Below are 12,898 nucleotides of genomic sequence, written 5' to 3'. Positions count from 1 at the left end.
TGAAGAGATGACAAATTTCTGCTTAGGACCTTTTTGTTGTTTTTCTTGTTATTTCTAGCTGCCAGTTTGTAGTGTCTGAAGACCAAGACTACACAGCTCATTTTGCTGATCCTGATACCTTAGTCAACTGGGACTTTGTGGAACAAGTGGTGAGTAGCTCACACAGACTTGTTAGTTAGTGGGAGAGAACTAAAAAAGAGAAGGTGGTGACACAGCAGCTGTTGGTTGGCTGTGTGTACTACTGATAGCCCTTTCTGCTTGCCTAGTGGGTAGATAGTTCTCAGAGGCCAGTCCTTGCTTCCTCCCAGAATTCCTTTGTAGATCTAGTTGACACTGGCTTGCAGGCATAGGATGTGAAAGGCTCTGATCTAAAGGTATATAAACAGTCCTATCTACACCACCGAGCGCTCCCTGGGGACGCAGTAAGCAGGGCCCTTGTGAGGGGCTGTAGTTCCCTCCTCCTGATCAAGCCGTTAAAAGGACTTGCTTCAGAGAGACAAATGGCATATGGTCTCCCTGATAGGTGGAGGTTAAATCCAAAATACAAGGAGATATGACAAACTAAACAGGACTAATGAAACAAGGACCTCCACTCAATTTTTTTGTATCATTACTAAATAACTCCCACATATGTGGTGTATATGTATGTGCACATCTGAGTGAAGCTAGGAGAGGAGGACATAGAATCAGAGGGAAATGGGAACATAGACAACAGAGGGGCCCATCAGCTGCACAGGACATTGATAAAAATGAACTAAGCAACTCCGGCAGCAATAAAAGGGAAAGAGGGAATAGCTTATACTAAGCAAAACGAAAGAAATGTACATATCACCCAATTTGGAAGAAATAGTTGTATCATCGAAGCTTATAGAATTCATAAACGTTATAGACCACGATGATGACAATTTGCCTTGTGAAGGTTAAAATGTGTTTGTGACTTTAATAGTATCACTATCTTACAATACTGTGAAATTTGTGAAATTTATGTAATCACAATCTCAATAAAGATTTCTTTAAAAAAAAAAAGGACTGCACTTTCTGCCAAAGTCATTGTTATATTTCTTTCCAACTGAAGTTAAAGTATGTCCTTGCTGGTCCTAACAGTGTAACTGATGGAGAACCACTTTCAGAATGGCAGTTTTTTTTTTCCTTTCTTTGTCCTCCCCCCCCCCCCCCCCCGTGTTGTTCTGAGCTCTTTAGCCCAAGGCAAGCCCTCTACCACTTGAGCCACAGTGCCATTTCTGGTGGTTAATTGGAGAAGAGTCTCTAGGACTTTTCTACTGGGGGCTGGCTTTGAACTGTGATCCTCAAATCTTAGCCTCCTGAGTAGCTAGGATTAGAGATGTGAGCCACTAGCCACTGGCCTGTTTTTGTTTTAATTAAGCTATTACTGTGAGAATTCATAAAGCCCTCTGAGACTGACATAGGCCTATTAAGTTTAATACATACCAGTTAAAAATAGATGCATAGCTCTTTCCCTGCCCCGATGTGGAGGCGGAAGCTCAGGTGCGCTCAAGATTCAGCTTCACCATAATCCACCACCATGGCTGAGGAAGGCATTGCTGCTGGAGGTGTAATGGATGTCAATGCTGCTTTACAAGAGGTGCTGAAGACCGCCCTCATCCACGACGGCCTAGCACGTGGAATCCATGAAGCTGCCAAAACCCTAGACAAGTGCCAAGCACACCTTTGTGTGTTTACATCCAACTGCAGTGAGCCCATGTATGTCCAAGTCAGTGGAGGTCTTTTGTGCTGAGCACCAAATCAATCTTATTAAGGTCGCTGACAGCAAAAAAATAGGGGAGTGGGTAGGTCTTTGCAAAATTGGTCGAGAGGGAAAGCCCCATAAAGTGGTTGGTTGCAGTTGTGTAGTTAAAGACTATGGCAAAGAGTCTCAGGCCAAGGATGTCATCGAAGAGTACTTCAAATGCTAGAAATGAACAAATAAAAAGAGTTGACTTTAAAAAATATATATGCATAAACAAAAGTTGTTTGGAAGTTATTGATAGATTTGTTGGCAGATTACTTATGGTGCTCTGTTAATCCTTCACTCTATGCATACTCATTGTTTTTGTAAGTGAAATATATGATTTAGTAAACAATTTGTTTAAAATGCTGTCATCCTTTATTCCTACATTGTTAAATAATTTTAATGTGTTGAGTAGGGATGAGAGGAGATGGGAGAGGCTGACGTTTTGAACTTTGATACCCCTGGTCAGTTCTGAAATTATGGTGGCATTTTGTTTCAGCGCATCTGTAGCCATGAAGTGCCATCTTGCCCAATATGCCTCTATCCACCTACTGCAGCGAAGATAACCCGCTGTGGACACATCTTCTGCTGGGCATGCATCCTGCATTATCTTTCACTGAGCGAGAAGACCTGGAGTAAATGTCCCATTTGTTACAGTTCTGTGCATAAGAAGGATCTCAAGAGGTATGACTGAGGCCTTTACTAGGTTAGGCTCAAGTCCACTAGCATCTTGCTCTGCTTCATCTAACTGTCCTTATTACAGTGTGGTTGCCACAGAATCACGTCAGTATGTTGTTGGTGATAACATTACAATGCAGCTGATGAAGAGGGAGAAAGGAGTGTTAGTAGCCTTGCCCAAATCCAAGTGGATGAATGTAGACCATCCTATTCATCTAGGAGGTGAGTTCTCATTATTTTGGGGGCAGATAATCTTGAGTACAGCCTTTAAGAGTATTGGATTGCATGGGGCAGGGAAGGTGGCTCAGTGGTAGAGTGCTTGCTTTGCACGTATGAGGACCTGGGTTCAATTCCTCAGCACCACATAAGCAGACAAAGCTGGAAGTGGCACTGTGGCTCAAGTGGTAGAACTTGAACTGAAGTGCTGAGAGACAGCGCCCAGGCCCAGAATTCAGACCCCATGACCGACAAAAAAAAAAGAAAAAGATTGGATTGCTGCATTGCCAGCCCTTTGTAGTGTCAGAAGTTTACTCTTTTTGTGTAAGCTGTTTCTAGCCTATGCTACATAGTAAGAACTATTTTTAAAAAAAACAAGCTCTGACAGCCGTGCGCTGGTGGCTCACGCCTGTAATCCTAGCTACTCAGGAGGCTGAGATCTGAGGATCGCGGTTCAAAGCCAGCCCGGGCAAGAAAGACCATGAGACTCCTATCTCCAATAAAACCACCAGAAAACCGGAAGTGGCGCTGTAGCTCAAGTGGTAGAGCGCCCGCCTTGAGCTGAAGAGCTGAGGGACAACGCCCAGGCCCAGAGTTCAAGCCCCACGACCGACAAAAAAAAAAAAAAAAAAAAAAACAAGCTCTGAGGATGTATCTCAGTGGTAGATTGCTTGCCAAGGATGCACAGGCCAGGGATTCAATCCCCACTCCAGAAAATCTAGGAGAAGGAAGAAAAGAAATCAAAGTTATGATATTTTCCTAAAGGTGGTACAAAATGTTAATTATAGACTTTCTTCAGTACATATATATTTTAAGAAATTGAAATTAGATTTGCTATTCTGACACCTGCATTTCTCCTAGAACATATACATTTCTTTATAATGTTAGTGGTTGTTCCATCTTAGAAATTTCTTCCCTTCTTTCTTTTGTGGGTACTGGGGTTTGAACTCAAGCCTTCATGCCCTACTAGGTAGGAGCTGAACTATTTGAACTATACCATAAAATTCTTTTCAATAAACCATGTAATAAACCATTTATTAGAATTACTCGTTTTCCTTTTTTTTTTTTGCCAGTTTTGTGTTTGAACTCAGCCTGGGCACTGTCCCTGAGCTTCTTTTGCTCAGGGCTAGCACTCTACCATTTGAGCCACAGTGCCACTTCCAGCTTTTTCTCTTTATGTGGTACTGGGGAATTGAACCCAGAGCTTCATACATGCTGGGCACTCTATCACTAAGCCACATTCCCAGCTCCTACTTTTCTGACATTCTATATAATGTTATATATACTTAAGTACTTGTGCAACTAAATATTTGGTTTTTATCTCTGATTTTCTTAGACTTCTCATATTAAGGGGTCAGAGTTAAAGACTTTTTTTTTTTTTCGGTTGTGGGGCTTGCTCAAGACCAGTGTTCTACCACTTTGAGTCACAGAGCCACTTCTGGTTTCTAGTGGTTATTTAGAGATAATCATCTCACAGGCTTTCCTGCCAGGAGTGGCTTTGAATTGTGATTCTCAGATCTCAGCCTCCTGGGTAGCTAGCTAGGATTATAGGTGTTAGCCTCTAGTGCCTGGCTGAGAATTGTATTTTTGTAATTTTTTTGGGGGGGGGAGGGGTCAGTTGTAGGGCTTTAATTTAGTGTCTGGGCACTGTCCCTGAGCTTTTTCACTCAAGGCTAGCTCTTTACCACTTTGAGCCACAGCTCCACTTCCAGTTTTCTGTTGATTAACTGGGATGAGTCTCATTGACTTTCCTGCCTGGGCTGGCTTCAAGCCATGATCTTCAGATCTCAGCCTCCTGAGTAGCTAGGATTACAGGCCATTGGAACTCAGCAATAAACTATTGTCTCATTTTTATGACCTTACTGGCTTTCTTGCAGATGAACAGCACAGCCAATATTCTAAGCTGCTATTGGCCTCTAAAGAGCAGGTGTTGCAACGGGTGGTTCTGGAAGAGAAAGTAGCATTGGAGCAGCAGCTGGCAGAAGAGAAGCACACTCCTGAGTCTTGTTTTATTGAGGCAGCTATCCAGGAGCTCAAGGTAAAGAATTCATTGGACAGTAGAAACAGAGATGTTTTTAACTTCATGTCTGGGGACAGATGCTAGGGACAAATTACTTCAGCCCACACTAAAGCTAATAAGCAGAGAATGGCTTGAAATGCCACTCTGCACTGGACTTGTGTGGTGATGAGAATGGAAGGTAAAGAAGTCTTTTAGGTCCTTTCTAGAGCTAAAAGCATAGATTAAAATCTTTTTTCTTTTTTGGTGTCATTACTGGGACTTGAATACAGGCCTTTGTGGGCTCTCTTGACTTTTTTGCTCATGGCTGGCATTCTACCACTTGAGCCACACTCCTCTACTTCCAATTTTTTTCTAATTAATTGGAGATGAGTTCCTCAAGTTTGTCTGCTTTGGCTAAGTTTTTTTTTTTTGGAGGGGGGCTTTGGATTGTTTGTTGTTGATTTGTTTATTGTGACATACCATACTATCTAAATTCTAATAGCTTTTTTAGAGGGCTGTTGGGGTAGTAAAATCCCCATCATTATTCTATTTTATTATTAGTCCTTGGATTCCAGAATTAAACATTTGACACTATATCTTGTACATAGAAGACACTCAAAAAATATGCTCAGTGAATGCTCTGACTAGTTTTGAACCTTTATCCTCATGTATCAGCCTTCTGAGTAGCTGAATTATAAGCATGAGCCACCAGTGCTCAACTCCTTTTTTTTTTTTTTTTTGCCAGTCCTGGGGCTTGAACTCAGGGTCTGGGCACTGTCCTTAACTTTTTTTGCTTACAGGCATAAACCACAGGTGCCCAGTATGCTTTTTTTTTTGGTCGGTCGTAGGGCTTGAACTCTGGGCTTGGGTGCTGTTCCTGCACTCTAGAGCTCAAGGTGAGTGTTCTACCACTTGAGCCACAGCGCCACTTCCAGTTTTCTAGTGGTTTATTAGAGATAAGAGTCTCACGGACTTTCCTGCCTGGGCTGGAATTTATTTTATTTTATTTTTTATTTATTTATTTTTTTGTCGGTCGTGGGGCTTGAACTCTGGGCCTGGGCGCTGTCCCTCAGCTCTTCAGCTCAAGGCGAGCGCTCTACCACTTGAGCTACAGCGCCACTTCCGGTTTTCTGGTGGTTTATTGGAGATAGGAGTCTCATGGTCTTTCTTGCCCGGGCTGGCTTTGAACCGGGATCCTCAGATCTCAGCCTCCTGAGTAGCTAGGATTACAGGCGTGAGCCACCAGTGCCCGGCTCTGGGCTGGATTTTAATTGTGATCCTCAGATCTCAGCCTCCTGAGTAGCTAGGATTATAGGTGTGAGCCACCATGCCTGGCTAAAGTTTTGCTTTTATGGCCAGGTTGACCTGGACTGTGATCTCCCTAATTAGTGCCTCTCCAGGTTGCTGGGATTATAGGTGTATACAGCTATACCCGCCATTTTGCTACCTCTGTAGCTTGGGATGACAGGTGCACTCTACCATGACTAGCTATTGAGATTTTTGTCCTTAGACTCCACTCCCCTAATCTTTGGCTCCCAACTAACAGGATTGAGCCACTGTACATGTGTAAGTACTAGGTGTTTTTTGTTTTTTTGTTGTTTTTTTTTTTTGAGTCCGGTCGTGGGGCCTGAACTCTGGGCCTGGGCGCTGTCCCTCAGCTCTTCAGCTCAAGGCTAGTGCTCTACCACTTGAGCCACAGCGCCACTTCCGGCTTTTTTTCTTTTTGCTTATGTGGTGCTGAGGAATCGAACCCAGGGCCTCAGGCATGCAAGGCAAGCGCTTTACCACTGAGCCACCTCCCCAGCCCAGTACTAGGTGTTTTTGCTACCTGTTTCCTTCAACAAGTGAGGGTTTTATTTTTTATTTTTTATTTATTTTTGGGGGGCCCGGTTGTGGGACCTAACTCTGGGCCTGGGCGCTGTCCCTCAGCTCTTCAGCTCAAGGCTAGTGCTGTACCACTTGAGCCACAGCGCCACTTCCAGCTTTTTTCTTTTTGCTTATGTGGTGCTGAGGAATCGAACCCAGGGCCTCATGCATGTAAGGCAAGCACTCTACCACTGAGCCACCTTCCCAGCCCAAGTGAGGGTTTTAATAACCTAACTAAACCTCTTCCCCTTGGGTTTAGTTACTTCTCTTGAGAAGGGGCCATTCTAAGTCCTTGTCCTTCAAAATGAATGTGTTTCTGGAAACTTACTTCCTTCTGGTCTTCTTCCTGGTGGCTTTAGACTCGGGAAGACGCTCTGTCAGGACTGGCTGAAAGCAGAGGGGAGGTCACTGGTGTCATGGCTGCTCTAGAACAACTGGTGCTGATGGCTCCCTTGGCAAAGGAATCTGTTTTCCAACCAAGGAAGGTCAGTGTGCCCCCGTTACAGATGAAATGGCTGTCATTCCTCAAATGCACTGTTGTGAGATCTGAACTTCTGGGACAGAGGGGACTATGACTCATGATTCCTGTATGCTCATTGCTCTTTGCCCGAGGTGTTAAATCAGTAGCTGAGAGCTTCTTACCCTTGTTTTTGCCATATCACTGTTTGAAAACAAAACATAACTTTCTGTTGACCTAGAGTTTGTTCCGACAGGGTATGCTAGAGTATCTTTCTGCTTTCGATGAAGAAACCACAGAAGTTTGTTCTCTGGACTCTCATCCTCTTGCTCTGCCTCTGGTAGAGGAAGAGGAAGGAGTGTCTGAACCTGAGCCTGAGGGGTTGTCAGAGACCTGTGATGACTCGGAGTTAGCAGATGACAGTCTTGGGGAGAGAACCATTTGTACTGAGTCTGGTCAGCAGGAGCCCATCATCAAACCAGGTTTCACACACCTGAGCAGCTCTCCTTGTTACTACTTTTATCAAGGTGAGAGCCCTGAGGGGGGAGGGCTGGCTTGCCACAGAGGTGTTTGCAAAGGATCACCTGGTCTTCTGAACAGGACAGATTTCTACTAGGTCCTGGTGTTTGGATTTTAGGGTCTTTCAGCTAAGGGAGGCCGTGGCAGGCCTATCTAGGACAGGATAGTTGTGTGGGGTGGAAGTGTGGTTTAAGTGGTAGGCACCTGCCTAGTGAGAGCAAAGCAAAGCCCCTGAGTTCAAGACCCCCCGCCCCCCCTTAAAAATAACTGACTTGTGATAGAGCTCTTGTCTTCAGCGGAGGATGGGCAGCATATGTTCCTGCATCCTGTGAATGTGCGCTGCCTTGTACGGGAGTATGGCAGCCTGGAGCAGAGCCCAGAGAAGATCTCAGCAACTGTGGTAGAGATTGCTGGGTATTCCATGTCTGAGGTAAGGAGGGAGGGGTAGGGAATAACAACCCTAATTTCTTTTGGTAGTCCTCCCAAGGTTTGTGATAAGACTTTTATTTGTTTTTCTTATGCTGGGAATCAGACCTAGGGCCTTGAATGTGCTAGGCACAACCTCAGGTTTAGGTATGTTTTTTTTTTTTGTTTGTTTGTTTTTTTGATGGTGCTGTGAATTTTTTTTTTTTCTTTTTAAAGTTAGATGCTTCTCCTTTACTATGACAGAGCTTGGTAAGTCAATTTACATTGCTCTCTTGCTCCCCAGGATAATTTGTTGTGGTTTGTAGATATGGAAGTCTCATTTCATTCAAGATGGAGTTTGTGCTTGTTTCTCTTTCTTCTGGTTGCTTATTAGAAATATCCATAAAAATTGAAAACTTGCCCAGGCTCACAACTTGTGAGCTCACAGCTGTTATCTTCCTTAGTCAGGAGGCTAATATCTGAGGATTGTTTGAAACCAGGCCAGGCAGGAAGTCTGTAAGACTTCCAGTTAACCACTAGTGGCACTGTGGCTCAAAGTTGTAGAGTGCTACACTTGAGCAAAAGAACTCAGAGACAGGGCCCAGGCTCTAAGTTCAAGCCCGACTACCAACAAAAAGAAAAGAAAAAAAAATTGAAAACTTGTTGGAGGCTATAAGCCAGATCACACAGGCATAAGGTACATTTTTAGCTTAGCAGATAACTGAATTACAGTCTAATAGTTTATATAAATATATTTTTGCTTTTTTGGAATTAACTCCAGTATTGATCACCAATTTGTTAGAAGCCTTAAAAACTAGAGACTTGGAGTACTGTCAGCTTTCCATCATACACATTCAGAGAATATTAGCAAATAAGTTAATGGGCTTTATCTTTCCCTGTTTCAGGCCAGACTTCATTCTGTAGGGAAATATCATTTCTCTTCCTAGTTACCATTAGTTCTGTCAGTGGGTCCCAGAGTTATTTTTTGCTTTTTTCTCCTAATTGCCTATTCTCTCTCTTCCATTGTAGACCCTAGAAAATCAGAAACAACTGAATAGCTATTTTTTAAAATTCTTTATTGTGATTGTTTACATAATGTCCCCCCTTTTTTTTTTGGGTCCGGTCATGGGGCCTGAACTCTGGTCCTGGGCACTGTCCCACAGCTCTTCAGCTCAAGGATAGAGCTCTAACACTTGAGTCACAGCGCCACTTCCGGCTTTTTTCTTTTTGCTTATGTGGTGCTGAGGAATCAAACCCAGGGCCTCATGCATGCAAGGCAAGCACTCTACCACTGAGCCACCTTCCCAGCCCCTAATTTCCCAATTTTTACAGTATTGTGGAATAATGATGCTTAGTTAAAGTCATAAAACACATTCTAACTTTCATGGGACAAATTGTCTATCATGGTCTATAACATTTATGAGTTCTGTGAGCTTTGACAATACAGTTATTTCTTCCACATCGGGTGATATGTACATTTCTTTTGTTTTGCATAGCATCAGCTGTTACCTCTTTCCTACTTGTTCCCTCCCTCCCATTGCTGTCATTGAGTTGCTCGGTTCATTTTGATCAATGTCCAGTTCAGCTGATGGGTCCTGCTATTGTATGTTTTTCCCTGATTCCCTCTAGTTCTGTGTCCTCCTCCTGGTTTCCCTCTGGTGTGCAAGTATGTACCATATATGTGATTAGCAGCATGGGTAGTGATTCGACCACATGAGTGGAAGTCCTTTGTTTCTTAAGCCTTGTTAATTTTGTCATATCACCTTGCATTTTTGGATTTATCAGGGAGACCATGTGCCGTTTGCTCTTTGCTGAATAGCTATTGATAATTTGTTACTAGGCTCAATTTGTTCATATTTGCAGCACAGTCTAGGAAAAATCTCTTGATTTAGTTGGTGCCTGTCTTGTTGTAGCCAAACCAGTTTCTATTTGGCTTTTCAAAGTAGTTTTAACTTGTGTACTAGTCTTTTGAGTGCTAGGGCTGTCTGTGAATATGTGTATACTGTTGGAAATCTGGCTTGAGACCCTTTGTTCTCAAGTACTGGTCTTAATTCCAATATAGGATGTTCGACAGCGTCATAGATATCTCTCCCACTTGCCTCTCACCTGTGAGTTCAGCATTTGCGAACTGGCTCTGCAGCCTCCTGTGGTCTCTAAGGAAACCCTAGAGATATTCTCAGGTAAGAAAGTTGCCATTTTGCATCTGTAGTGGGGTTCAGGGACTTCAGACCAGAAACCAGTGTGGGTGGAGACTTTGAGGAACTGCATCATGAGTTGATTCTTCCAGAAACACTCCGTATGATCATCTGTCCAGTTGGATCCACTGTAGGCTTTGTTACTAGTTAGCCAGGAATAGTCCAGGTGCTCTAAGACCTGCCTTTTCACAATTTGGCTAATCTGCAGATGATATTGAGAAGAGGAAGCGCCAGCGCCAGAAGAAGGCCCGGGAGGAACGCCGCCGAGAGCGCAGGATTGAAATGGAGGAGAACAAGAAGCAGGGCAAGTGTACGTTCAGGAACTCTTATCTTTGACTGCTTGTGCCATATGTCATTGTGTGGAAGCTCTGGGCCTGGAACCAGACTACTTGGTTTGTGTTCTGCAGTTTGTTTCTTTCAGTTCTTGGACCTGTGAGTTAGGACAGTACTTGCTTTGTAGGGTTGGTTGAATATTTAATGAGTTTGTTTGAGTATACAAAGCACATAGTAAAAGTGAAGATGAGATTCACACTGTTTCCGGAGAGGAAGTTAGAGATGTGCTGGGAATGCTAGAGTCCTGGTGCTGTGAATAATGGATATCCCCTGACTATTTTTGTTGTTGATCGTGGGGCTTGAACTCGGGGCCTGGGCATTGTCGCTGAGCTCTTTTGCTCAAGGCTAGTGCTCTGCCACTTTGAGTTTTCTGGTGGTTAATTGGAGATTAAAATCTCATGGATTTTGCTGCCCAGGCTGGCTTTGAACCTGAATCCTCAGATCTCAGCCTCCTGAGTAGCTTAGATTACAAGCATGAGCCACATGCCCAGTTCACCCCTGTTTGAGGGACAGTACTACACAGTGAGTACCAGGAGGGTCTGATGGACCAGGCAAGCTAGGAAGAACGTGAAGGAAATTACAGATTTGAGAACTGTTGTACCAGTAAAGCACAATCTTAGGATCTGATTCTCTAGCATAAACTTCATTGAATCTAGGGGTTTAATGTAACTGAGGTCCTGCTTATATACCAGGAAACAAAGATTTGAGTCCTTGACTGGGAAAAGCACCTAGTTCTTATGATTCCATGTGGTATAACAAACACTATAAATTTTCCCAAAGTGGAACAAGCATACGCTAGGACTGCTAGTACTTTGCTAATTGGCTCATACAACCTCAACTTGAGAAACAAATGTTTCAGGAAAGGGGCTTTACTTTTTATTTATTAAATTTTTGTCAGTTCTGAGTCTTGAACTGAGTATTGTCCCTAAGCTCTTTTGCTCAAGGCTAGCATTCTATATCTTTAAACCACACAGCAGCTCTTCTGGTTTTCTGCTGGTTCATTGGAGCTAAGAGTCTCATGGACTTTCCTGTCTGGGCTGGCTTTGAACTGCAACCTTCAGATCTCAGCCTACTGAGTAGCTAGGATTATAGATGTGAGCCACTGGCACCTGGCAAGCCTTGAATTTTTTTTTGTCATGGGGTGTGAACTCTGTACCTGGGCGATGTCCCTCAGCTCTTTAGCTCAAGGCTAGCATTCTACCACTTGAGCCACAGTTCCCCCTTCTGCCTTTTTCTGCTTATGTGGTGTTGAGGAATCAAACCTAGAGCCTCATGCATGCAAGGCACTGAGCCACCTTCCCAGCCCAAGCCTTGAATTCTTTTTTTTTTTTTTTTGGGGGGGGGGGCAGTCAGTTGTGGGGCCTGAACTCTGGGCCTGGGCTCTGTCCCTCAGCTCTTCAGCTCAAGGCTAGCGCCCTACCACCTTGAGCCGCAGCACCACTTCTGACTTTTTTCTGCTTATGTGGTGCTGAGGAATCGTACCCAGGGCCTCATGCATGCAAGGCAAGCACTCTACCACTGAACCACCTTCCCAGCCCCAGCCTTGAATTTTTGAGTTTAGCCGTTTCTCCTCAGCCTCCCAAGTGCTGTGTTACAGGGATATGCCCTGACCTCTGCCAAGAGCAGGATGTTTTGCTTTAGTTTTTTTTTTTTTTTTTGGGTCATGGGACCTGAACTCGAAGCCTGGGCACTGTCCCTCAGCTCTTGAGCTCAAGGCTAGCACTCTAGCACTTGAACTGTAACGCCACTTCTGGCCTTTTCTGTTTATGTAGTGCTGAGGAATCGAACCCAGGTCCTCATGCATGCGAGGCAAGCACTCGATATCACTGAGCCACCTTCCCAGCCCTGCTTTAGCTTTTTTGTTAGGAAAATATTTAGATAAGTAGAACAATATAAACAACTATGTTTAACACCCATCTTTAATTATGAAGTTAGAATAAGTCATATATATTTGCATGTGTGTGTTTGTGTGTATGTGCGTGGCATTACTGTAGTATGAATTCAGGGACTTGCAATTTCTAGGCAGGCACTCTTCCACTTAAGTCATACTCCCTGCCCTTTGTTAGTGTTCTTAGCTATCATTACTTTCCAAATAGATGCCTGGTCTGTCCTGGACCTTGATCCTCTTATTTATGCTTCCCAATGAAAGTTGTGTACCACCACATCCAGCCTCTTTTATTGGTGGAAATAGGGACTTGGACACTTTCTGCCTAGACCTCATATTGCAAGCCTGGTGATTTTAGCCTCCCATGTAGTTAAGACAGCAGGTGTGTGACCTGCTTTGTTTGGCCTTTTTGTTGTTTGGTTGGTTTGGGTTTTTTTTTTTCCACCGTATTGAGGTTGAATTTAAAGCCTTCCATTTGTTGGTCAATCATTCTTCCACTGGAGCCAGCCCCATTTCCACTTTGCTTTGGTTCTTTTGAAATATGTACTCTGGGCTGGCCTTGACCCAGAGATCCTCCTACCTCAGTCTCCTGAGT

General features: G+C 43.8%; 1 protein-coding gene and 1 pseudogene across 1 annotated transcript in view; both read left to right on the top strand.

The window, feature by feature from the left end:
• Nucleotides 1-12,898, top strand: part of LOC138829849 (E3 ubiquitin-protein ligase RNF10-like) — a 35,530-nt gene that overhangs the window by 15,657 nt on the left and 6,975 nt on the right. Inside the window, exons 4-12 of the mRNA XM_070026403.1 lie at nucleotides 59-149; nucleotides 2,250-2,434; nucleotides 2,514-2,650; nucleotides 4,522-4,682; nucleotides 6,869-6,994; nucleotides 7,223-7,493; nucleotides 7,782-7,915; nucleotides 9,953-10,070; nucleotides 10,294-10,395. Of these exons, the coding sequence (XP_069882504.1) occupies nucleotides 59-149; nucleotides 2,250-2,434; nucleotides 2,514-2,650; nucleotides 4,522-4,682; nucleotides 6,869-6,994; nucleotides 7,223-7,493; nucleotides 7,782-7,915; nucleotides 9,953-10,070; nucleotides 10,294-10,395 (1,325 nt within the window). The remainder of the gene's footprint in view (nucleotides 1-58; nucleotides 150-2,249; nucleotides 2,435-2,513; nucleotides 2,651-4,521; nucleotides 4,683-6,868; nucleotides 6,995-7,222; nucleotides 7,494-7,781; nucleotides 7,916-9,952; nucleotides 10,071-10,293; nucleotides 10,396-12,898) is intronic.
• On the top strand, nucleotides 1,222-1,946 carry LOC138829809 (small ribosomal subunit protein eS12-like; annotated as a pseudogene).

The sequence above is a fragment of the Dipodomys merriami genome, unplaced genomic scaffold (assembly GCF_024711535.1).
Source record: "Dipodomys merriami isolate MVZ:Mamm:240054 unplaced genomic scaffold, mDipMer1.0.p SCAF_177, whole genome shotgun sequence".
Taxonomy (NCBI): domain Eukaryota; kingdom Metazoa; phylum Chordata; class Mammalia; order Rodentia; family Heteromyidae; genus Dipodomys; species Dipodomys merriami.
This window is presented reverse-complemented; position numbering and strand designations above follow the sequence as displayed.